This window comes from Eublepharis macularius, chromosome 12 (genome assembly GCF_028583425.1).
Source record: "Eublepharis macularius isolate TG4126 chromosome 12, MPM_Emac_v1.0, whole genome shotgun sequence".
NCBI classification, from domain to species: domain Eukaryota; kingdom Metazoa; phylum Chordata; class Lepidosauria; order Squamata; family Eublepharidae; genus Eublepharis; species Eublepharis macularius.
This window is the reverse complement of record NC_072801.1, coordinates 49,423,885-49,449,615: the sequence shown is the minus strand read 5'-3', so window position 1 is coordinate 49,449,615 and position 25,731 is coordinate 49,423,885. Positions and strand designations below refer to the sequence as shown.

General features: G+C 43.3%; 1 protein-coding gene across 1 annotated transcript in view; it reads left to right on the top strand.

The window, feature by feature from the left end:
• Nucleotides 1-2,107: 2,107 nt before the first annotated feature.
• Nucleotides 2,108-25,731, top strand: part of LOC129339137 (semaphorin-6A-like) — a 31,285-nt gene continuing 7,661 nt past the window's right edge. Inside the window, exons 1-10 of the mRNA XM_054993743.1 lie at nucleotides 2,108-2,289; nucleotides 5,860-5,920; nucleotides 6,148-6,210; nucleotides 7,494-7,595; nucleotides 10,252-10,339; nucleotides 12,194-12,313; nucleotides 13,719-13,807; nucleotides 14,588-14,805; nucleotides 16,506-16,637; nucleotides 22,138-22,293. Of these exons, the coding sequence (XP_054849718.1) occupies nucleotides 2,108-2,289; nucleotides 5,860-5,920; nucleotides 6,148-6,210; nucleotides 7,494-7,595; nucleotides 10,252-10,339; nucleotides 12,194-12,313; nucleotides 13,719-13,807; nucleotides 14,588-14,805; nucleotides 16,506-16,637; nucleotides 22,138-22,293 (1,211 nt within the window). The remainder of the gene's footprint in view (nucleotides 2,290-5,859; nucleotides 5,921-6,147; nucleotides 6,211-7,493; nucleotides 7,596-10,251; nucleotides 10,340-12,193; nucleotides 12,314-13,718; nucleotides 13,808-14,587; nucleotides 14,806-16,505; nucleotides 16,638-22,137; nucleotides 22,294-25,731) is intronic.

Sequence of the window (25,731 nt, the reverse complement as noted above, 5' to 3'; positions counted from 1 at the left end):
TAGATCTGAGTTGGATTCTGACTAGAATTTAGGCTTGCACGGCAAATCTCCAAGTTGAATGGCTATGAGACTGAAAATCTTGTTATTCTATTTCACACTGAGGCATTGTGCTATACTGGCTTTACCAGAGGATCGTGGGCCTATCCTTCATTTATCTAGCGAGTGTGAGTATGACACCAAGGGATATTGTCATAAGATTTCTTTTCCCCAAGCCCCTAGCCATATTTTATTGGTTGCAAGTTTGAATGAGCCAGAAAATATGCCCTCATGTCCATTACATCTCCTCAAACAAGTATACCATCTCTCCTACAGTCCCACATTGCACTGTTTATTTGATACAGAATAGGAAGAATTACTTCATTTTTTGTGGTCTTTGAATACAGGATGATCAATTAGTTGAATACAGGATGATCAATTAGTTTTTTTCCTTTAGCCACACTCCTCTTAAAGCAGATAGTCTCCATAATGGTTGCATGTTCAAACAGTTTAGCTGTGAAATATTTGTCTTCCTATAATTAGGAGAGTACTTCCATGAGTACCCAAGGAACTATTCCCTAATAAGAAAAATGAGATAAAATGAATATTACTATTTATTAGCTGTTTCACCTCATATCAAACTTGGTGGCTTGCCATAGAAATGTAAAATCCAGTAAAACAGTACTGGAAAAGAATATACTTTAAAATGGTAAACCAGCCAACAATAGATATAGGACCATAAAATCAGTGAAGGAGCAATAAAATTAAAAAGACAAAACAACAGGAGCCATAAAACTGCTTCTTAAAAAAAAACTCAGCAAGGGCCATATTAAAACAACTTAACAAGAAAGGTGGGCAGAAAAAATCATTTTTGCCAGATTCCTAAAAGATTAAAAGCTACACATTTTGTAGGGAAAAGAGATCTAGAAATAATATTTTAGTGCATAGTAATAAAATGAAATATAATTAGGCATATATTAGGCAAAACAGGAGGGAAGGTGACATGGTATAGCCCGATCTCACCATATCTTGGAGGCTAAGCAAGGTTGGTACTTGGGTAAGGAGGACCACCACAGAAAACTCTGCAGAGGAAAGCAATGGCAAATTGCCCCTGTTTCTCACTTGGCTTAAAAGCCCCTTGTTGGGGTTGTCTTGAGTAGAGATGGGCACAAACCAGAAAAAAACCGAACCATGCAGTTCGTGGTTCATCAAATTTCACAAACCACGAACTTTCACAATCCTGCCCCTGGTTCACAAACCAGTTTGTTTGGTTCATGAAAATGTCACATCTGAGTCAGAAAATCATCAGTTCCGGGCCAGCAGAAGTTCACTTCCGAGTCAGCAGAAGGTCTGCAGGAAGTCCATCCCCTGTTGCCTAGGAAACTGATTGATTGGCACCAGGCTGTCTGCAGTGACGAACCAAAAAACGAACCAAATGAACCAGCCTAAAAGTTTGTGGCAGTTCATCAGAAATGGGATCTGACGACCCGTGGCTCGCAAACCACGAACCAGCCTGGCTCATGCTTAATTTTGGTTCATATTTCAGTTTGTGCCCATCTCTAGTTATGAATCAGTTGTGACTTGATGACCTATACAGTGTGGGGCTTAGGGTGTTGATATGCGCTGGGAGGTTTCCTGATGTGGGAGTGGGTAGTCCTTCAAATACCCAAGTCCCAGAATGTGGAAGGCTTTCAAGGGAAGGATAAGGACTTGAAATTGTTCCCTAGAAAGAATGGCAGACATTGTTGTTCTTTAGGGTTAGCTCATACCTGCAAATAACATGGCTGCTGTATTCTGTAACCATTTAAGAGTTTAAGCCATCTTTAAAGGCACCCAGTGATCTCTGGGTGAGAAGAACTTGAGCCAAAGCTTCCTCTCTAGGAACAGGTGCGGCAGGCACATCAACTGAAGTTGATAAAAGCTACTATGCAGCACAGAAGAGACTTGGCCCTCCATTTGCAGACCCAGATCTAATACTGTCCCTTTGATTCTGAGGCCAGAAAGAAAACTGTCTGCTTTTGCCTGCATACTGATGTTACTTCACTCCAAATCCCCAGACAACCCATCCACCTGGTTTTATTCAGGTATTAAACAGCATGGAGGAACTTTGTGGGACATCCCCCTATGCCCCATGGCAGACAGACCTATCACAGATAAATTTGTGCCTGAATTGAACCTTTTGTCTTCTTTTGTCATAGACACAGAAGATTATCTGGTATTTGTGGGTCACGAGTCAGGAGATGATACAGAAGAGTACGAGTTGGAGATCCAGCAAGTTGTCATCGTGGACAGAATCCTCTACATTGCTGCTCGGTCAGTTGCATGTTCCTTACTCTCCTAATTTTCATATAACACAAATTGCCTTGAGTTGGCATTCTCAGCTGCATTCTTTTATTTTAATTTTCTGTCACATAAGGTACAAGTGATAAAAATGAGAGAGAGAACAGAGTTCTCCAGAACTGAATGCTTTTTGCAAGTATCATCCAATCTCACCCTATTCTCATCTTTTCTACAGTCCTTATTGCATGGCTTTTGTCCATGCAGGTCCCATTTTCCCCACCATAGCCTTTTTTCAGTGTTCAAAAGGGACCCCTTCCTTCCTTCTTTACCAGCTGAAAAGCTTGTTGGATCCACTCAATTGTATGGACCAGTTTCACACCTTCAGACTCAAGCCCATCTTTAATTTAGAGTTTAGTCTATTCATGGCATCTAAATTGTGGCCATATTCTTCTTATGTATTTGCATCTTCTTAGAGTGAGGCTTCTGATGGTAATTCAGACATTTCTCCCAGGAAGAGATGGAAAGGATCCTGTGTGTTGTGAAACCTACCACATGCCCGCGGGACCCACATCATGGCTAGTGAAAACTGGCGGTGCCTGGGTTTGGATCCCTTTAGCTGACATCATCAAAGTGTCCTTGAGTTCTGGGATCTTCCTGGGCTCATTGAAGGAGGCAGTAGTGTGGGCCTTATTAAAGAAACCTTTGCTGGATCCCCTTGATCCACCCAATTGTTGTGCAATTTCAAACCTTCCATTTCTGGGCAAGGTAATTGAGAGGGTGATGGCAGAACAACTCCAGGCATTTCTGGAGGATTTCTCTGTACTGGACCCATACTAATCCAGTTACGAACTGGTTCATGGTTCATGAGGTTTAAATACCCCTTTCTGGCTGCTTAGCAGTGACAGGGAAAGGGGCATTTAACAGTTTAAAAGGCCCTTTCCTGCCTTGCAAGCAGCAGGTCCCTTTAAACAATCAGCTGGCAAGCAGGGGGATCCCCCCTCACTACCTGCTAGCTGATAGTTTAAAGGGACCTGACAGTGGCAGGGCCCTTTAAACTGCCCAAACTCCAGCCCCAGCCCCTAGCCCCAGCCCCACACTTACCATCCCCTGTGATGCGTGATGTCCTCTCTCTCCTCCTGCAAGGGGCAGGAAGGCCATTTTTGGCATCCTCCATCCCTCTGTGGGCCTCCTCTGCTGTTCTGCAGGCCCGCTCTGCGGGCAAGCTGCAGGAAAAGTTTAAATGGCCATTTCCTCAGAGAAATGGCCATTTAAACTGTCCCTTTCCCAATATGACCCAAACAAACCCGAACCAGTAACCAGTTCGTGGAAGTTTGTAGAAAGGAGCTTCCATGAACCATGGTTTGCGAACCAAGAACCGGCCTGGTTCATGCGTTTTTTTGGGTCATAATTGGATTCGTGCCCATCTCTAGATTAGACTACTGCAACTCACTCTATGCTGGGCTGCCCTTGAGCTTGACCTGGAAGTTATAGCTGATCCAGAATGCAGCAGCACAGATCCTTATAGGAACTCCATTCAGGGCACATATTCATCCAGTGCTGTTCCTGTGAGGGGGGAAAGATATCTCTGTGACCCTCAATATGGGGCATATCACCTGGTGAAGGATATATCACCTTTCCACACATGTGAATGTGTGTAGCAGAGTACATAGTGAAGTCCAGTGAGAAGAAATATACTTTAAAATAAATTTGTTTAATTAAAGAAGAGTTTCATTTAAGAACTATTTACAATAATATATATAACAAACTGAGAGAAACATTCATAGCTCTTATACAGGAGAGAGAGACAGTTTCACCAACAGACATTTTATAACTGACACAGACAGAATTGAGTCTTCACTCACAGCAGAGAGGGGCTACTTCAGGAGCTACAGACAAATACAAAATATGAAGCCCTTCACTCTGCAAGCACCCTGCTCATTCAAATTAGATCACAGTGCTTTATTCCTACAGTGCCAGCTGCACTGGCTCCCAGTAGAGTTCCAGATCCAGATCAAGGTGTTGGTTCAGGTATTCAAAGTCCTCAATGGACTGGGCCTGACATACTTACAGGACCATCTCTCTCATTATGTACCCTGCAGGGCCTTGTGTCCTGTGGATAAGCAATTACTGGTCGTCCCCCACCCAAGGGACATTTGCCTGTCCTTGAATGGGGGTAGGGCCTTTTCGGCTCTGACTTCAGCCTTGTGGAATGAACTCCTGTTGGAGATTCTGGCCCTGTGGGATCTGTTGCTGTTCCACAGGGCCTGTAAGATGGTGATGTTCCACTGGGCCTTTGGTTGAGACTTTTAGTCCATCCCTTCTTCCATCTTTTTTCCTGATTGCTATGCCCCATTTTCCATCCCACTCTGAGTGCCATTCCACAGCGGACAGTGTAGAATTTGAATGAATACTTTTTATAGTGGCCTATGCATTTTAACAATGCCTGGAACTGAATTATTGTGATTGGTAACCTTTATAGTTTTATGTGTTTTTAAGACTCTATTTATGGATGTTTTGTTGATGTTAGCTGCCCTGAGCCCATTTCTGGGGAGAGCAGGGTATCAATCTAATAAAAATAAAATAAAAAAACAAAACACAAACAGATATTTCTAGAGGTTGAGAAACTCCATTTTATTAGGAGTCTCATCTGAGAAGCATTAGTAAATGCATAGTCGGGAAGAGTAGAAAATTTCTAATAGGAAGCAGTTACCACAGAGATTCTACGTATCCGGTAATTTGTAGGTTGCCCCCCTCCCATCTAGTATAAAGAAAAGACCAAACCTTCAAAATATTGACCTGAGATGGGGCACTTGCTGGTCCTTTCCCATAAGTGATCTCTAACCTTAGCCCACCACTAACTGACACTAATTAGTTAGACCATTGCTTAAAATGCCATATATATGATGGCACAATCAAAGAACCAGTTTGGTGTAATAGTTAACACTGTTACAGTGCAATCCTATGGAGAGTTACTCCAGTCTAAGCCCCTTGACTTCAATGGGCTTAGACTGGTGTAACTCTTCATAGAATTGCATTGTTAGACTAGGTTCTGGGAGACCCAGGTTTGAATCTCCACTGTACCATGAACATTCACTGGGTGATCCTGGGCAAGTTATTCTCACAGGTTAGTAGTGGTTTATCAGGATAAAATGGAGGATGGGAGCAACTTTGGTTTCACTAGAGAGAAAAGCAAGACATAAATATCTAAATAAATAAATATTACCAGTTTACTCTGAAAGGGAAGCAATGGACGCAATGATTTCCAGAGGATTTCCAAACATTCCCTAATGGGTATATGAACTGACTTTAATAGGACTCAAGCTACTTGGTTGGGTTCTACCAGATTTTATGTTCTATCTTTCCTGATTCTCCTCTTCACTGAACAATTGTCTGGCATGGATTTTGTCCACTTGGGTACCTGGATCCCAGCGTTGCGTATGGAATGGTCAAAGGGGATCCTCCTCTGTCTTTTGCCAGTGGAAAAGCTGATAAGCCTTAACCCACTCTCTAACAGAGCTAAACACTGGCCACCACGTAATAACTGCCTCTATCAGCAGTGAATTGTTTGAGCTTATTCAACCATTTATTTTACTTTTTTTCTAGGAACAATATTTACACTGTTGATATGGACACATCACATACCAGAGAAATTTATTTTAACAAAGTAAGTAGTATTATTTAGACAGATGACAGTTTCGTCTCGTACCCACTACACTATACCATATCCCTGATATATGAAGTCCCATAATCCCCATGATAGAATTTTTTGCACACAGACACTCTTTTTCATCAGCAGAAAAACCTGCTGGATTCATACAATAGCTAGTTATTGTCTTTAAAATCCAATCCCATAATGTCTGGGCTGTAATTAACTTCTTCATTGAATTGCAGAAATTGACGTGGAAATCCAGTAGAGAAAAACTGGAAAAATGTATTTTGATGGGAAAATTTGGGGTAAGAAATATACTTGACTGTTATTTTGATTGCTAATTTGAACATGTTCTTTGTGGTGTATAACGGCTCATGCCATTCATTTCTTCACTAGTAACTATTCTCTTCCACCCCAACCCCCATTAAACTTGAAGGCAACCAAGTTGCAGTCACTGGACTGGATGTTTCCAGTGTCACCTAACTCTTCTCCCCACAGTAGTGCCTGACCCATGTGGCCTCTGTCAATGAGGGTTCCATGATCCCCAGCATAGCCTTTTTGGTGATCAGTTCACCTCTCTGTTTCATCATTGGAAAAATCTAGCAATGCCCAATCTTTTGTTTTCAGGTTTTCTGCCCATAGGAAACAGCTTGTGCACAGATTCTTGACTACATGTGCAACATTCAACCATTAATCCTCATTTACTAAGATAGGAGGGTTGTATTGTAAAGAGGGGGTCTCAGATGCTTCACTAATGAGTTAGGGACCATAGAGTTCACCACTACGTTGCCTTACATATTATGTGTTTGTCTTAAATATGTACTCCTATATACTACCTGTGCTTCATGTTCTCTAGTGTCAGTCCTAGAATTGATTATGTTCTGTTTCAGCATTTCTTTGACTCTGTATTGGATCCTTGCTAAATGCTAATGCTATGTCTTTGTAAACTTGTATTAATTTACCCTATGACATTGTTTATGGAAATGTCCTTTATACTGTATGGAAATGTCCTGGACACTGATTGTACTAATCTCACACTATGTAATCTGCCTTGAGCCTCAATGAGAAAGGCGGACTATAAATGACATAAATAACATTTTTTAAAAAAAATTATGACTTAAATTGCTCGCTTTTCATCTAATAATCAGCAACAAAGATGACAACTGCAAAAATAGTGAGATGGATCCTATCAGCTGTTTCATTCAATCTCACCCAGTCGCCTTCCTTGCTATAGCCCACATCCCACACACTATTTGCTCACATGGGTCCCATCTCACTGGCAACTTGTTAGCCAGAGGCGCTGGCCTGCCTTCTCTCACTCGCCAAATTCTGGCATGATCCAACCCACTGTTCTCCACTCCTAGTTGTTGTTGTTTAAATACACTAAGGAAACACTGTCTGCCTCACTGTTCGCTTATTATTGTCAGTGGAAGCTCAGCGCTGATCATTTGCAGTATCCAATTTCTTTCTAGCCCTAGGAAGACCTCTCTTTCTGTAAGACACTGTAATTAATTTGCTGTAATACTGTACAGCACTGTACGCTGTACGCTGTAATAAATATAAGTTTATTTTCCTGTTTGTTTTTCAGTATGAATGTCATAATTTCATTAAGGTTCTCATAAAACGAAATGAAGATACATTATTTATTTGTGGAACAGACAGCTTTAGTCCTACCTGTAGGAACTATAAGGTATGTTTTGCATCCTTACTTTTATTAGGAGCCTGTTGAACTTCTTTGTGCTGAGCTGAATATTTATGGAGTAAGCAATGCCTTGTCTTGTGTACAAAGAAGATCCTGCAGGGGGCAGCAAGCTCTAACTAGACCGGACTGTAGAGAGGGAATTCTTTCTTTCTAAAAGAGCTTTTTGTCATCTGTCAGCAGAGTACTATTCTTAGGCTCCTTCTCAGAACTCTGGTCTGCACACTCTCTTTCAACTATTTCTTTTTCTTTCTTAACCAGTTTGTTTGTTCTCTTTAAAAAGTTTTTATTACTCTTTGCCAGTTCAGTATCCCAACTGCTGCACAGGCACTATCCCTCATAGGGATATCCTGTTAGGGTGCAGTTTGCAATCAAATCTTGTCCCTCACTTCCTTTCTTGACTGCTTTATAGTTTGATATGAGATATGTGGTGGAGATACAATTAGTAATCAGAGACGGGTTCACACTGAGCTTTTCCTTAAGTTGTTCCTATATGTACACTCTTCCACAAACCCAAGGTTTTAAGAACTTAGGAACAGCACATCAAAACATGGCAGAAAAACTAACAGAGAGAAATCCTTTCAAAACCAACTATTTGATGAGAATTTTTTTTTAAAAAAAAACACGTTTTTGGTATACAATGTGTCATCTGGAAAGGTTTTGTTATTGTTTCTTATTGTGTAGTAGGAGAATGTGATTGCAGAAACACATATTGTAGAAACTCATTCAAAATTACTTCTTTATTTGCCATAAGACGCATTCCTAGATATAGGTAATATAGTTTTCAGCTCACAAAATACTGGAATGGAAGGGTCTATTATTTTGATTTGTTTGTTTCTATAGTTTCAATATATGGGTGCAGTTTTCCTATAATTCTCGTTGCTACATTGCAGCATTCTATGCTCATGGGACTCACCAAAATTCTTTGAAATTTTGCAAAGTATCATCATTCTAAAATCTGTAAAGGAAAGATGAAATGAAGGCGGGGGGGCTTTCCTTATTCCTAGCTTATGTAGTCCAGTCTTTCATAGTTATCCTTATCCTAGCCTGAGATTTACAGGTACGTCACAGGGTAGTTTTTGAAAGTTAAAGGATTTATATAGTGAACCTCATTATAGAATGGGAAATCCAAAAAAGTGTTTGCCTCAAATGTAACACTGTCCTCTTATATTACATCATGGTAGAGTTTTCTTGTTTGCCAGAATCCAAAGACTTGATTTACAGTCCAACAAACAAATCACATATGCATAAACGATTAGCTGAAACTCTCCTTTTTAAAAGTACGGGGCAGGACTACATTGAAGGGTTTTCCAAAAAAAACTTAGAAGCAATTTAATTCTACAATTTTAAAATGGTTGGGATTAGACATGGGCACGATCGGAATTACGGTCTGAAAATTGCCCCGATTTTGGCGTTTGCGCCATTGGGACCGGGCTGATCGGTTCCGTCCACGGCTCCCGGTTCAGTGGTCGGGTGGGGCGCTCTATCGGGTCTCAATCGGATCAATCGGTTTACGTTCGGGATTGCAGTCTGCAGACAGTCTGGCACCAGCCATCTGTTCCCGAGGGAACGGAGCCCCATGGAAATGGAGCCTGGGGAATGCCGGAGCTGTTTGCCCTCCTTCTGTCACCCTGGAAATGCGAATGGATCAGCAGGGCTTCCTTCCAACCACAGAGCAGCCAGAAAAGCGCGCGCCCATCTCGTCCATTTGGGAGAAGAGAGGGGAGGGTGGGGGAAGGGGGTGTTCTTCTGTAGCCATGGGCATTCGAATCTCATCCCTGCAAAGCCTGAGAGGCAGCTCTTACGGCCAAACACAGCCCTCCTGCGTAGCAGACCCAGGCTTTATAAATAGCCATGTGCTGCGCAACAAAGCTTCACTTTCCACTTGCGGGTGGAGTGGGACAGAGGCAAGCTCTTGTGTGCTGCTTTTGGAGAGAGAAAGCGCAAGAGAGAGAGAGAGGGAGCTTTAGCTTTGGGCTTCAGCGGATAGGGAATTAGGGAATAGGGAGCTATCTCCTCTGGTTCCAGGGCTGCCGCCTAGCTCTGGGGCCAAGCTCGGTGGGCACCTCGGCTGAGGGCTCAGGTCTGGGGGGGGAGTGTTGCAGCTGGGGTTGGGCTCTATTCCTATTCTCTCTCTCTGCTTCCAGGGCTGCCGTCTAGCTCTGGGTCCAAGCTCAGTGGGCACCTCCTTGGCTGAGGGCTCACACAGTATTACACACTCTAGTGCCTGGTCACTCTGATCTGGGGGAGTGTTGGTGGTGGGGCGCCCTCCCGCGTCGGCCTTCCCGGTTCCTGATTCCCGATTCCCAATTCTGTATCGGAAACGGGACTTGATCGGTGAGGTTCAGGTACCTGGGTTCGGCGCCACCACGGAATCACAATCAGCTAAATCGGGATTATTTTTTGGGATCTACCCATTTTTTTTCATTCAGTATCAGCCAATTCTCCTCCTTACTCCAGTGCCATCAAACATGGCTTATGACCAGGCTGATCCCATGGTCCCAGGCTGACCACATAGATTTTTGGGGATGATCAAAAGAAACCTCTTCTCCTGTTCCCCAGAACTGTTGAAAAAGGAAGGAGGAAAAAACAAAGCTTGATTCATTTCTGTTCCTTTCTAAGGAGACTCCAATGTTGTCGTTTCTAGATAGATACTCTTGAAGTTGAAGAAGAAATCAGTGGAAAGGGCAGGTGCCCCTATGATGCAAAGGACAACAATGTCGCATTATTTGCAGGTAATAAGGAAGGGGAAATGTACAGACTTTTTTAATGTTGAACATTCAAAAGATGGTGCATCACATGGCTTTGATCTACAGTGGAATTCTAGAGGAAATCGTAACAACATGAAGTATCCCATCTTCTGAGATTCATTGGTAAATGATAAAAAATAGTGCACTTAAATTTTATGGTTAATGTACTGGCTAAGTGCTGTAATAATAATAATAAAGAAAGATAAAAAATAGTTATATCTCTTGGGGGAAGAATTTTGTTGTTGTTGTTTAACATACCCTCACAGATCCTCCTTCCTAATTACATGTTTATGTGTTTTCTTTAATTGTTGCTTTTAATTTTTTTATTCATATGCATTTTTAAAGTAGGTTTTAATGTTCCTGTATGTTCTTTGCCTTGGAGACCTTAGGTTGGATGGAAAGACAGCATAAAATTGTTCTAAACAGAATAATAAAATAATAAGATGGCACACCTGGCTGCATGTGAAACAGGCTGGGTGCCACTTTTCGCTTCACTGTACGGAGGGAAAGACAGCCTTACATTCCTGGGCATCCCGGCTTTGGGAGGTGGGGCCTGGCCCTATAAAGGGCAGCTCCGCCTCTGTAGGGCTCAGTCAGCTTTGAAAGCTCGGCCCACCCACCACACCCTATGGCAGTACAGGATTAGCTGGTTGCTGGTTACCAGAGCCAGGTAGGAATTTTTTCACCTTTTCCCAAATTGGCACAAATTTGGAGTGGTGGAATTGTAACCTAGGTCCCTGGCAGGTTAGACTTGGGTAGACAGAGTGGGCCAGTGAGCACCTGGTGGCACCTCCCCATTGGTGGGGAATAGGGGTCTGTCAGGGATTGGCTGGCGGGCTGTATGGCTGCCAGCTGAGAGGGCAGACTGCCTGTGGGACCCCCTGTACAAGTCTTTGGCCGTTTCCAGATGACTTACCTGGACCCGGAATGTCATGCCACGTTGTGGGGAAAACACAAACATCACATTTTCTCGTGCGAGTTTTGTGCATTTAGTGTGACTGAAAGTGATGTCATCGCACCATGGCCAATTTCTTAAGTATCAGCTCAAAACACAGCAAAAATGCAAGTGACATCATTGTGCCCCACATAGAAGCAAGTACATTCTGGCACTTGTGCAAGAATAGAAAGGGTGAGTACCAGCCACCCCCACCCCACCCCCCACATAACACTTGTACCCTCCAAAACTCCCACCAGTTGTTAGGCAGGACAAGGCAACCCTAGGAAAAGGGAGAAGTCCTTCTTAATCATTGAAAAGGCTATGCCCGGAATCATGAAATCCTTACATAGGACAAGAGATGCAGTTAGGAGGGTAACTGGCAGGATTGAACAGAAAAGATGGTAGCATCCAACCCCAGATTTCCAGGCTTTGTTTAAGTTTTAAGGTGACACTGCCTTGGGTGAGAAAATAATACTGCCTACATAGTTCAACAGGGTGCTATGCAAGACATTCTATATTACCAATCAACTGAAATAAAGGTCATTTCTAAAGTTATTCCTCTTGCATCTCTACATCATCTGAAAATGAGCAATATATTATGTGAACTGCATGACACTGACCAAATTTTGCTTTGTTTTACTAAGAATCTTTGCAGTTATATTAAAATATTATCATTCAAATATCAATTGTATCTTGTCATCAGCCTACTGACAGAATAGTTCTACTGTACTTGTAGTCTGCCTTGAGTCCCAACATGAAAGATGGAGTTTAAATGAAAGTGAAGTAAAATAAAATAAAAATTCACCTTCGATTATTTGTAATTACCTATCTCATAGATTAACAAGGACAAGTAATATATTCTTCCTTCTCACTGTGTGTCTCTTAAAATTCTAATCCCAAAGGTGGGTATCTGTATTCTGGTACTGTGTCAGATGCAATGTCAAGAGATTCACTCATTTACCGAAGCCTTGGAGACACCCCACCTCTGCGGACAGCTCAATATGATTCAAAATGGCTGAAAGGTAAGTTTACAAAGGGGGGAGGGCAGCACTTTTAAATTAATTTGGATGAGTGATCGTCTTTAAGAACTTAGGAAGAACCCTGAAGGATCAGACCAGAGGTCCATTTAGTCCGGCACCCTGTCTCACCCGGTGGCCAAATAGTTGCCTGGAGGGTCAACATGCTAGACACAGAGGCCAAGGCCTTTCCTTGATGCTGCCTCTTGGCAGTGGGATTCAGAGGGTTACAGCCTCTAAATGTGGAGGTTCCCTTTAGTCACAATGGCTAGTAGCCACTGATAGACCATTGTTCTATGCTGCTTTATAATCCAGTACTTGTTCATCACCTGCCCTTATCTCTGATCATGCTACTTAACTATCACAAAACAGTGTAATGTATAGAGCATGTATAGAGTTCGAAAGCATTTCTTATGCAACATCAAGGCCCATGCATAAAAATAAAATAATAGAAATTCAATTTTGTTACCATGAAATACTGAATAAATCCTGCTAAATTAGACAATCTATAAATTCTAAATAACCACACTGTTAAGAAGGCTTCAGTTTATTTATGATGAATGGGAACCTTGCCTTACATAATTCTCATTAATGAATAGAGAGCTGTTGCTTGTAGACAAGATTTTTAAAAGAATGATTTGGAGATTATGGATGGGATGCAAAGATATGTTCTACTAGCACCGGCTCCTTTCTCCAGTGCAAGGAACCTTCCTTTGGCACCAAGTGGCAGCCTGTCAAAAGAAAGGCATGGGGAAAGTAGGCAGAAGAAAGATGGAAGATCTCATCAAAAATGTTCATAGACAGAACAATTTGTGTTAATAGAACTTGATTTCCCTACCTCATCCCTCCCACCACATCCTGAGAAAGGGAGATTCCCAGACATAGCTAGAATGGAGAGTGAAGTCTGCCGCTGGAATGGTAAATAAGTGAAAAGCACACCCCCTTCCAGCTGTGGACTTTTTAGGCTGGACCTAAACCCTTGTGTGGTGAATCTATAGCCAGAAAGGTTGCCTTTTTGAACTGTTTTGCCAATATACACAGTGTAGCTATAGTGTAGAGGAATAAAAAAGTCATAGTATGAAAGATTGGAAAATTGCAGAAACCCATATATGCATAACAGGTTGAATCCAACCAGCTTTTCTCCTGCCTCCCCCAAATGACCTCCCCCCCTCCCTTGATCTCCACAAAATACTGTGCTGGGGATCATGGGACCTTTCTGAAAAGGAGCTGTGTGGGACATAATTGAGTGAAAAGGCTGACTGGATCCAATCCAACTTCAGCCCACATATTCTTACATAAATGTGTGTTAAAATTCACCCCAAATTTATCTTGTCTTTTGCTCAGATTAATTTCTATGGTTATTTTTCATATTTATATGTCCTTGACTGGATCATTTTTGCTTTGTCTGCAGACCCTAACTTCATCCATGTGGTGGATTATGGCAATTATATATACTACTTCTTTCGAGAAGTTGCAGTTGAATACTTCAACGTTGGGGAGGTAAGGGCCAAAACCTCCTCCTAGAGCAGGGGTAGTCAGGGATAATGTGGAAATACATCAGAATAAGGGTCCTGCTTTGAGAAGACTTGAGAAGCTTGTTTTAAAGTTTGGTTGGAATAGGGCATTCTATTGCCTTGATATACTTACCTGTAAATATTAGTAAAATGTGATATTCCTTCCCCCAATCCTTTAAGATGGAAAGCACACGGCAGACTGAATTTACGTTAAAATAATTGCTGTAAATAATTATGGTTATTCAAGCAAGAAAACAGATGCATCTGGAAAACTTTCATCATCACAATAGCAGAACTAAATAAGCCGTATCTCAGCTAGTAGAGCATCAGCTTTGCAGAAGGTATGAGGTCCTTGCCCATCCGGTTTAAAGCCTCAGCTGTAAGACCCCTTACTGGAGAGCAGCAACCAGTTAGAAGAGACAATACCTTGATCAACCCGTAGTCTTGTTCAGTATAAGGCAACTTCAAGTACTGTTAGCCCTGTTTATGGAACTAAAAAAAATGCATATAAATGACTTCTACATGGGCTAAGAACTGATCTCTGATCACCTGAAAGCATATGAGCTATCATTGCAGTGCTGGGCCACAGGATACCTGTTTTTTCTTGTGGTTTTTACTGATGGTGATTTTTTTTTTGCTTTGTTTTAATTGAAGTAAATTAATAAAGCCATCCAAAGTGCACAGTTCCAAAGCTGGGCTTTGTTCTCCTTTTTAATACAAAAAGTTACCTCATTTGTCTTTCCCCTGCCCATTTTTCTACCTGCAGATTATTGTATCGAGAGTAGCTCGGATTTGCAAGAATGACATGGGTGGAAATATGGCATTTCTAGACCAAAAGTGGACTTCCTTCCTAAAGGCACGACTGAACTGCTTAGTTCCTTCCCTTGTAAATTTCTATTTTAACATACTGCAGGCAGTGACGAACGTTGTTCATATCAATGGCCATGATGTGGTCTTTGCAGTCTTTACTACCCCTGAAAACAGGTAACCCATGTAGAATCCTCTCCTCTTCTACTTCATCAGTTTAATAAAGGTGTTGTTTGGGCTAGGTTTTTTGCTACCTACTTGTCAATGTGAAGACTAATCTAATCAGGAGCTCTTAATCCAGTAAACCTGGATTAAGACTAACCCTGTTAGTCATGAATAGACATGGGCACAAACAGAAAATAAATCGAACATGGTGTTTGTTGTTCATTGCCATCCATGAACACTGAACAACGAACACTGAAGAATATGATCCTGTTCATGAACATGTTCTTTGTTCGTGGGGGCCAGCAGGCTTTCCTCCAGCCATCAAGATCCCTACCGCACCACTCCCAGAAACCCTACCTGACCAGGCAGCAGGAAAGGTACCAGTAATAAATAATAGCTTGGCCCTGGAGCCTGGCAGCAGCCTTGGAACCTGAAGGGGTAGATCCCTATCCCACCACACACAAAAAATATTCAAGCTCCAATGCACTCACCATGTCTCTCTAACAGCAGCTGTCTCTCCCTGAAAGCCAGAGCTGGGAGCCCCCTTCCCCCCTGGTCTTGTCCTCTTTTAACAAATTGGGAGTTCCAGTCCACACTTTGAAGGAAGTCCTGCCTATCAAGCTAAATAGGACTTAGATTGGGTATTCCAGGGCAACAGCAGTTCAGACAGAGTTCAGACAATCCCTGCCCGAGTTGCTATCGGAATTGATTGCAGGTGCCAGACTGTCTGGCTTGATGAACAGCAATGAACGAGGCTTGCAATGACTACCTGTTCGTTTAGAATGTGGCCTCATGAACAGCTTGTTTGTGAACAGCAGATTGGGCTGTTCATGGGCTTTTTTGTGTTTGTAATGCTGTTCGTGCCCATATCTAGTCATGAATAGTAAACAAAGAGTTAAACCCATGATCACTATGAGTATGTGCATGAAATCTTGTTATGCATTACAGTGAAATAAATTACATTAAGAAACAGATATATATTCCTCTGGCTTTTGTCACTCAGGGTTTTGTTTCCTTATTTCCAATGAAAATATTTGCTTCTTTCTGCATTCTACTGTAGTATCAGTTAATTTCACTGAAGGGTTGGATCCAGCCAATTTTTTTCTCAGACAGTTCTCCTTATTGCAGCCCTATCCCACATGTCTTTTCTCCATGCAGGTTCCATAATCTCCATCATAGCCTTTTTGTATGGGCAAAAGGGATCCATCCTTCCTTTTTCCCTAGCAAAAAAGCTGGTTAGATCCCACCCATGACTAAGTATTGATATGATGAGGCTTACCTTCTTACCATTCCCACAGGAGCTAAAGAAGATGTTAGTGAATGCAATGTAGTTGCCAAATAGAATATCTATTGTTTTGGCAGTTCCTTAATGGGGGAAACTATGAAGTCTATATATCATTCCTATTCTCCCTGGTTTTTGTGACTGTTCCCACCACCCACATTTTCTGGAAGATGATTTTCTGACTCAGTCGTTCCTAAGAATCCGGCTAGCATTCTTCATCTATTACATCCTCATATTTTCCTTGTGGTAACTCCCACTACCCCCTCCCAAATTCTAATTGTTGGTGATATTTTTAGCCTTGAATGAGATTGCCGTACAATCCTTGCAAGTGTAGGTCATCTGTTGTGGGAAATCTTTTTAAGCAGTACATTTATCAGGCAAACAAAATTGTGCTTTTCTTCTAACTGTTTTGGGAAATGTCACATTGTAGCATCCCTGGCTCTGCTGTTTGTGCGTATGATATGCTTGAGCTTGACAAGGTGTTTTCTGGGAGGTTCAAAGAACAGCTTTCTCCAGCGTCAATATGGACTCCAGTTCCTAGTTACCGGATACCAACACCCAGGTAGTATTTATTAAGTGTTCTGCTGTACATGGGATTAGATCCAGACTATATTTTCCAAAGGCAAAATGGAACTTCCCTGCCTCCCCTGCAGCCCACTGATCTCCATAAATGCTGTTTTTGGAGGAAAAGGGACCCTAAGAAACAATTTGGGTTGAAATGGGAACAGGAAATTGGTGCAAATTGCCCATTTTTTCTGGATCCAACTCACAGAGTTGTTTTCAAAATTTAGCATGCAAAATGTAGGAAATTTAGCATGCAAAATAAATGTAAAAGTTAGATACTTTTAAAGCAGCCAGTGTAAAGGAGAAGGAAGTACAACTTTACTGAACCAAATGCGATTTTACTATCTATAAAGAATTTGCTCTGGCAATCTGAAAAAAATGCTATATGTTCTGCTCACCTTTTGTACTCTTTCCTCCACTCTTTTCTAAATTATATTCTAGGCAATGGTATAGATGAATTATACACAATTGGAAATCTTCCAAAAGTCTCCTTTATTGAAATTTTAAAAATCTTATTCCCCAGAGTCCATTTATGTTCACTTTATTGTCATTTCTGTACATTTGGGGAAAGAAGAAATAAAACATGGTAATCCACAGAAATTAGACCTGAGAAGACGATCTTGTAAGAATGTAATGATTCACAAAGTCATATGCTGGGATTCTTCTTCTGGTGACTGCGCAGATGGGAGATTCACTGGAAATCCAGCTTCCCACATGAGTAGACAAGGGAAACAGGATATGGAAATAAACACAATTCAAAGCTAGATGATAGGTTAGAAGAAAAAAAAGCATTATCTCTGATATTCTTGGGAGATGCTGTTCCAGCTACACCTTCACTTTTTAACTTTCAGAACATACCCAAAACATCATTCCTGTCAAATTCCATTTCATTTTACTTTTGCCCCTTTTCCAGTACTGATCGGTGAATAGATCTCATGCATGTTCACTTCCTCAGCTGAGATTAATTGTATTTGCTTTATATGTTTGTTTTTATAAGGTCAGGTCCTATCAGGTTTTTCCCCCCATTTGATCTCATCTTTTCAGTCATCAAAAGGATCGCCTTCTCCATCTTTTTCACCTGTGGAAAAGCTGGTATGGATAAGATAGCAATTGATCTGGACAGCTTTTTTCACTCAGTCCTACTTAATTCTCCTCTTTAATCCAGTCTCCATTACACATGGCTTTTGTTCCTGCAGGTCCCATGATTCCCAGGATAGTCTCTTTTAGTGATCAAGGGGGACCTCTCCTCTCTGTTCAATGAGCATTATAAATTACTACTAACAAAGCCCATTGTGCACTACAGTGGGCTCTAGAAAGGGCAGGGTAGGCAGGCCAGGCATTGCCGCCTTTGCCACACCCCAATTTGGTCAAGGGGAGGGCAAGGCAACCGGGCCTGGCATTGCCTCCTCCTCAGCACCATGATTGGGGGGGGCAGGCACCATGATGGGTGCCTGCATCCTGCAGTAGCCCATTCCAACCCCATTGGAAATAGATTGGGCTGCCACAGGCAGGGAGCACCACCAGGGAGGCAGCAGCAGGTGCCCTAGAGGGCTCCTACACCCAGCAGCAGTCCATTCTGGCCCTGTTGGTGCCAGATTGGGCTGCTGCAGGCAAGGAGTGCAGTGGAGGGGTCAGGCATCCTGGCAGGCTCTTGCTTCTGGCAGCAGCCCATTCTGGCCCCAGGAGCCCATTCTTGCACTATTGGGGTCAGAATGGGCCTCTGCCGAGGCCGCTGCAGACATGGAGCACCGCTGGGGGGTGGCAGTAGGTGCCCTAGTGGGCACCTATGCCGAACAGTGACCTGCCCTGGCCCCATTGGCACTGGATCAGGCTGCTGCCAGGAAAGAGTGCCGTTGAGGGGCTGTGGCGGAACGGGTGCTGGCTCTCAGTCCGGACAACTGAGCCACCGTCAATGGTCTGCTAGCCCCCCTATCTGCCTCCCACCGTCCCTGGTGGGCATGGCTCACCCTCTTCATCACTGCCACCACTCACTGATTTGTACACCACCTGACTGAGGGGCAGTGAGACCCCTCTGGCTAAATTTACCTACTGGGAAGTGAATTCCCCAATCTTTGGGTGGGCCCTGGAGAACTGGCAACCCACCAAGGTCTGGCCTGATCAGTTCTCCTGGGCTCCCTCCCTTCCTGTAGCGTGCCAAGTGGGGGAGTTTACGTAGTCAGAGCACCACCAGGTTCTTTATATTCAAAAAAGTATAATTTATTAACTGTATACAGAGCACTATATACAAAGCAGGTAAAGGCACAACACATAGGGGTAGACCCCCCCTGTTCAGAACTCATAGGGCAGAAAATCAAATTGAAGAGAACCGCTGTCTGCTTTCCCTGCCACACTGTTCCCTATTCTACCTTAAGGGGCTGGTGGTCTGAGGGAAGGTTCACCTTTTATTTCCTTTCTGCTGCCTCCCAGGCCCTCCACATTTAGGGCCTAGGCACCCGGGTTTCATCCAGCAGCAGGAGCCTCTCCTTCTTCAACCAAGAAGGTGACTCCCTTTTATTTCCTTTCTGCTGCCTCCCAGAACCTCCATATTTAGGGCCTAGGCACCCGGGTTTCCCCCAGCAGCAGGAGCCTCTCCTTCTTCAACCAAGAAGGTGACTCCCTTTTATTTCCTTTCTGCTGCCTCCCAGAACCTCCATATTTAGGGCCTAGGCACCCGGGTTTCCCCCAGCAGCAGGAGCCTCTCCTTCTTCAACCAAGAAGGTGACTGAGAGCCTCGCTACAAGTGACATCTTCCACGCGAAGGGCACTTGATCATTTTCGCAAGTCTTTCTGGGTACTGAAGTCCCTCTCCCACACCCCTTTTCCTTCTGTTCCTTCCCGTCTCCGTTAGCACGGCTGCCTGAAGAGACGGAGAAAGCCTAGGAGAGCAGCTTTTGCAAATCATCTTGCTGGGGGGTGGGGAATGCTCTAGAGAAAGCTGACATGTGAAGTCCTCCCCTCTCTGTTAGAACTGTTAGGATCGCTGCCTTAAAAGTCAGAGAAAGCTGCAACTTTCTAAGCTTTCTCTAGAGTATTCCCCCCCTCCCCGAGCTGCCCGCTGCAACTTTGCTAATCGTCTTGCTCGGGGAGGGGGGGAAATACTCTAGAGAAAGCTTAGAAAGTTGCAGCTGCCCGCCCCCAAAGATCATTGAGAGCAGGCTTGTGACTAGAGAAACGATTTGCAAACGCAGGCTTTCTCTGACTTTTAAGGCAGCGATCCTAACAGTTCTAACAGAGAGGGGAGGACTTCACATGTCAGCTTTCTCTAGAGCATTCCCCACCCCCCAGCAAGACGATTTGCAAAAGCTGCTCTCGTAGGCTTTCTCCGTCTCTTCAGGCAGCCGTGCTAACGGAGACGGGAAGGAACAGAAGGAAAAGGGGTGTGGGAGAGGGACTTCAGTACCCAGAAAGACTTGCGAAAATGATCAAGTGCCCTTCGCGTGGAAGATGTTACTTGTAGTGAGGCTCTGACTTTTTCCCCTCAGGATCGGCTGTCTCTCTCAATTCAGGCCCCACCCCTTATTTTTCCTGCACTTTCTTGGCCCGGGGCAGCTGGGAGTTGTAGTCCAGGAAGAAGGGTGTCCCACACCAAGACTCCTGCAGGCCTCTCCCTGGCCCCACAGCCCATCAGACCTCATGGGGAACATTTCCTCCCCTTTCTTTAAAGACAGATTAACAGCAACTGGCACTCCTTTCACCCCTGGTAACCATTTCATTACAGGGGCAGTGGCAGGTGACTTGGTGGACTCCTGCTCCCAGCAGCAGCCTGTTCTGCTCTGTTGGGATCAGAAGAGGCTGCTGCCCAGGCTGCTGCAGGTGAGGAGCATTGCTTGAGCAAGAGTGGTGCCAGGTCGGTTGCTGAGCTTCTGCAACCAACACCAGCCTGTGACAGAGGCCAGGTCTACTGGCCCTGTAAAGGAATGAGAGGTAGACCTGGCGTCTTTGAATGCAGAGACCAGGTCTACTGACTCTGTAAAGGAATGAGCGGTAGACCGGGCGTCCTGGAGTACCGAGACCAGGTCTACCTCCCCAGAAAAGAAATGAGAGGTAAATCTGGTCTCCAGGAATACGGAGACCAGGTGTACTGGCCCAGCGAATAAATAAGAGGTAGACCTGGCTTCTGCAGGTCCAGAGGCCAGGTCTAGCAGCCTGGGAAGGCTATAGGCAGTAGACCTGGCCTCCAGGAGTATGACAGCCAGGTCTACTCTCCCCCCCCCACCGCAGCAGATCCATGGTAGGTAGACCTGGCCTCCTGCATCCAGAAACCAGGTCTATTGGATCAAGTACCTGGTCTCTGAGGGACTGGAGGCCAGGTCTACCAGCTGGCAAAGGGATAGGTGACCTGGCCTCCATTTGTTCAGGGACGAGGAGGAGGCAGGCTGCACCTGCGAGCTGCTCAGTTTACTTTGTTCATGCTGAACAGGGTGGCTGGTAGGTGCGGGGCACAGGGTTGCAGTGGGGGTGCAAGGAAGGGGGGAGAAAGCGGCAGCGGAGTGGGGTGAAGGGGGGGAGAAAGCCGCGGGGCACAAGTTTGTGATGGGGTGGGGTGGGGAAAGAGAGCAGCAGGGTACAGGGTTATGGTGGGGGTGGAGGAGGGCAGAAGAAAGCAGCGGGGGCCATGGCCTGTGCCTGCCAGCTGCTTGTGGGGTGTGGGGCTCAGGGTTGTAGCAGTGGTGAGGGTGGGGAAGGGAAAAAGCAGCCTGAAGTATGCCTGCTCTGGCCTTGAAAGCAGCATGCCAACCGCCCGGGAACCAGCCACTAGGCACAGGGCACAGAGTTGTGATGGCAGTGGAGGTGGGGAGAGGAGAAAGCAGCCCAGCATGCTCCCGCTCTGGCCTCAACTCACCTCTTATCCCTGCAAGGGGTGCAAGACCACGCCTGCACTGTGGAATCCCAGTGAGTCATCTTTAATATGCTTACTGAATTATGTAGTAAGATTAGTGTTGGAATAGAAGCAATTTACCATGCCTGGACACTGGAAGGCACTATTTCTCCTTTTTCTCTAGAACCAGACTATGTATATGTGTGATCCCTCTCTTTGTCTCAGTTAAAAGTTTCTCTCTGACTCCTCCTTCTCTCCTTTGTTCTCTCTCTCCTCCTGGTCTCAAAAGAATCAAGACACTTCTGCAGAGCTCTCCTGTGCAAGCATGCCAAGAGGTACACCCATACTCTCACTCACGTACAGCTGGATTAACTTGCCACTTATAATAGTGAATACTGTTATTTAAATTTCTATGTTTTCTTCTGCTACTACAAGAATGCAAGTGAATGTGAATCAGCTTCAATAAAAGTAAGGGTTTTTTTTGCAATATACTGGCCTAGAGAGAGTTTCACCACACGTCATTCCACATTTTCCTAACTAGACAACTTTGCGACAACAGCTAACAAATATCTCCAGTACTTAGATCCAACACATCATCTTTTGTAAGGCAACTTGAAAGTTATGTATAATATCTGTTCAACACATGAAGTAATTCCCTCCAGCCCTTTGTTCTGTATAGGCCTGGTTCGTGTGCTGGGTCTGAACCCCTTGAAGAGTATACATCCTCCAATGATTTTCCAGAGGACATTCTAAAGTTTATGAAAAACTATCACCTCATGAATGAAGGCATATCATCAATAGAATCTCGACCATGGTTCCTGCGAACAACGGCCAAGTAAATATCTTCCATTCAGATCCCTTTGGGTGTTCCTTTTTCAATGTTTGTTTGTAGTTTGCCTTTGATGCTTTGAATATGTGTATTTTTGTACCACAGTGGCCACGCTTTCAGTCATCTAAAAACGAACCAGGGAATAAGAAAATGGTGAGGTCTCTGACAGTTTGTATTGAAAACAATGCTATTTGAGGTATTTTTAAATAATCAGGAGAGCTCGGGGATGAATAGATGATTTCACATTTATTCAGAACATTGATTTACTAAGTGAACACTGATGTGTTCCATATTCTAAGCTGGGCTGGCCTGTGAGAAAAAAAGAATATTGATTTAAATTGTCTGTTGTCTAGATTATTAAGGTAAATTCTTCTGGTTTTATGAGTAATAACAGATTGCCACACAAGCACCAAAATAGCTATAAGTAAAACAAATTTCATTGAAACAGCCCAGGCCAGGTTTCAGCACAAATACCAACAGAAGTATATTTTTAAATAACAGAAGGTAAAATTGACCAGTAAGTATAGGGTAAGTCTATGTGTCTAATGATTTAATTTTATTTATTTGACTTCATTTAAAGCCCATCCTTCTCCCAATGGGGACCTAAATTGGGTTAATTTTTATCCAGCACCCTAGTTCATTTCTCAGATATGTAGAAAGATGTCTGTTGTCCGTCCAATCTCTGGTTTTGTGTGTGTGTTATGTGCCATCAAGTCGCCTCCTACCTATGGCGACCCTATTAAGGAAAAACCTCCAAAGGACCTATCATTAACAGACTTGCTCAGCTCCTGCAAACTGGAAGATGTGGCTTCTTTTATTGAGTCAAGCCATCTCATTTTAAGTCTTCCTCTTTTCCTACCGCCTTCCACTTTTCCAAGCATTATTGATTTTTCCAGAGAATATTGTCTTCTCATGATGTAATGAAAGTACAATAGCCTCAGTTTTGTCATTTTAGCTTCTAGGGAGAATTCAGGCTTGATTTGATCTAGTACCTATTTATTTGTCTTTTTGGATGTCCATGGTATTTGCAAAACTCTTCTCCAGCACCACACTGCAACTGAAACAATTTTCTTCCTGTCAGCTTTCTTCACCATCCAACTTTCACATCCATACATAGTAATGAGGAATACCATAATTTGGATTATCTTGATCTTAGTTCCCAGAGAGACATCTTTGTCATTAAGAATCTTTTCTAGTTCCCTCATAGCTGCTCTTCCAAGTCTCAATCTTCTTCTGATTTCTTCATTGCAGTCTCCTTTTCGTTCATGATTAAGCCAAGTAATAGAAAACCTTGAACAATTTCAATTTTCTCATTGTCAACTTTAAAATTGTGTGATTCCACAGTAGTCATTACTTTTGTCTTCCTGATGTTCGGTTGTAATCTTGCTTTGGTGCTTTCTTCTTTAACTTTCATCAGTAGTCGTTCAAGTCTTCATTATTTTCTGCCAGTAACATGGTGTCATCTGCATATCTCAAATGTTAATGTTCCTTCTACCAATTTTAACTCCACTTTCTTCTAGATCTAATCCAGTTTTCCTTATAATATACTCTGCATAGAGGCTGAACAAGTAGGGAGAAAATATGCATCCTTGCCTGACATATTTGCCAATTGAAAACCATTCTGTTTCCCCATATTCCATCCTGATGGTAGCCTCTTGTCCAGAGTACATGGTTACGCATCAAGTCAATCAGATGTTGTAGCACCCCCATTTCTTTTAAGACTCTCCATAGATAGATCATGATCCACACAAACAAAAGCTTTGATGTAGAGTAAGTTTAGTGTAGTGGTTAAGAGTGCGGGACTCTAATCTGGAGAACCGGGTTTGATTCTCCACTCCTCTGCTTGAAGCCAGCTGAGTGACCCTGGGTCAGTCACAGCTCTCTCAGAGCTCTCTCAGCCTCACCCACCTCACAGGGTGTTTTGCTGTGGGGATAATAATAACGTGCTTTGTAAACCACTCTGAGTGGGTGTTAATCACCCTGAAGGGCGGTCTATAAATCGAATGTTGTTGTTGTTATAATAAAACACAGGCTGATTTTCTTCTGAAATTCCCTAGTATGTTCCATTAGCTATTTTAAATTTGCAATGTGACCTCTAGTGCCTCTTCCTCCTCTGAATCCAGCTTAAACATCTGGCATTTCTTGTTTCATATAAGGTAAGAGTCTTTGCTGTAGAACTTTGAACATCGCTATGCTTGCATGGGGAATTAACACAGTAGTCTGATAGTTGCTGTAATCTTTGGCATCCTCTTTTTTGGAATTGAAATGTAGACTGTTTCCAGTCTGTGGGCCAGGGCATTGGGGGGGGGGGAAGAGGTAGGGGAACTCACCCAGGACAACTTCCAGCAGGTGGTGGTGTTTCTGTCACTATATGAGTGTGTACAAAGCACACACTCCCTGAACTTCATGATGACATCACTTCTGAGAAGTGACATCATCACACATGGTGTGGCCACCCCCCCAGGGGAGGGAGGGAGGGAGAGAGAGAGAGGCTTCAGCTGGGAGGGAGGGAATCCCCCTCCTCTCAGCTGAAGTTTAAAACCACTTTGGGGCTTCCTCTCCTCTCAGCAGAAGTTTAAAGACCTCTCGGGGCTTCCCTGGCTTCAGCTGGCCCACAGGGAAGTCTTGGGCTGCAGGGAGAGGTGCCAGAATGCCATTCCACTGTGTTCCAGCTGAAAAAAAGTCCTGCCGTGGGCCATTGTTTTGTTTTCCATATTTGTTGACAGATACTAGTTAAGATTTTCTTTTCTGTACTAGAAATAGTTCAACTAGTATTCCATCTACTCCATGTGCTTTGTTTCTCCCAATTGCTTTCAGTGCGACTTTTACTTCACTTTCTAATATTTCTGGTTCTTCATCAGAAGATCCTTCCATCTTTTTTGTATAGGTTTTCAGTGTGTTATTTCCATCTTCCCTTTATTTTGTCCAGATCAGATACTGTATTTCTGTGTTGATCTTTCATCATCCCAAGCCAAGGCTTGCATTTGCCTTTGATTTCTTGGATCTTTGGAGCAGATCTCTTGTTCTTCCTTTTTTGTTGTTTTCTATTTCTTTGCCCTGGTTATTGTAATAGATTTCTTTGTATCTGCATGCAAGTCACTGAAAAGCTGCATTTATAATTTTGACCCTATTTCTATCACCTTTTGCTTTTGCTTTTCATCTACCGTTAGCAATTTTAAGAGTTTCCTCAGCCATCTATTTAGGCTTCTCTTTTCTTTTGGCTACAAGAATAGCAACTCATGATCTGTATCACAATCAGCTGCTGGTCTTGTTTTAGCAGAGAGAATAGAGCTTCTCCATCTTCTGCTTCCAATTATGTAATCTGTTTGGTTCTGGTATTAATCATACAGTGATTTCCATGTATACAATCGTCTTTTTGGTTGCCTGAAGCATGTGTTAGCAATGAAGAGGTTGTTGGCTTCACAAAATTCTATGAGTTGCTCT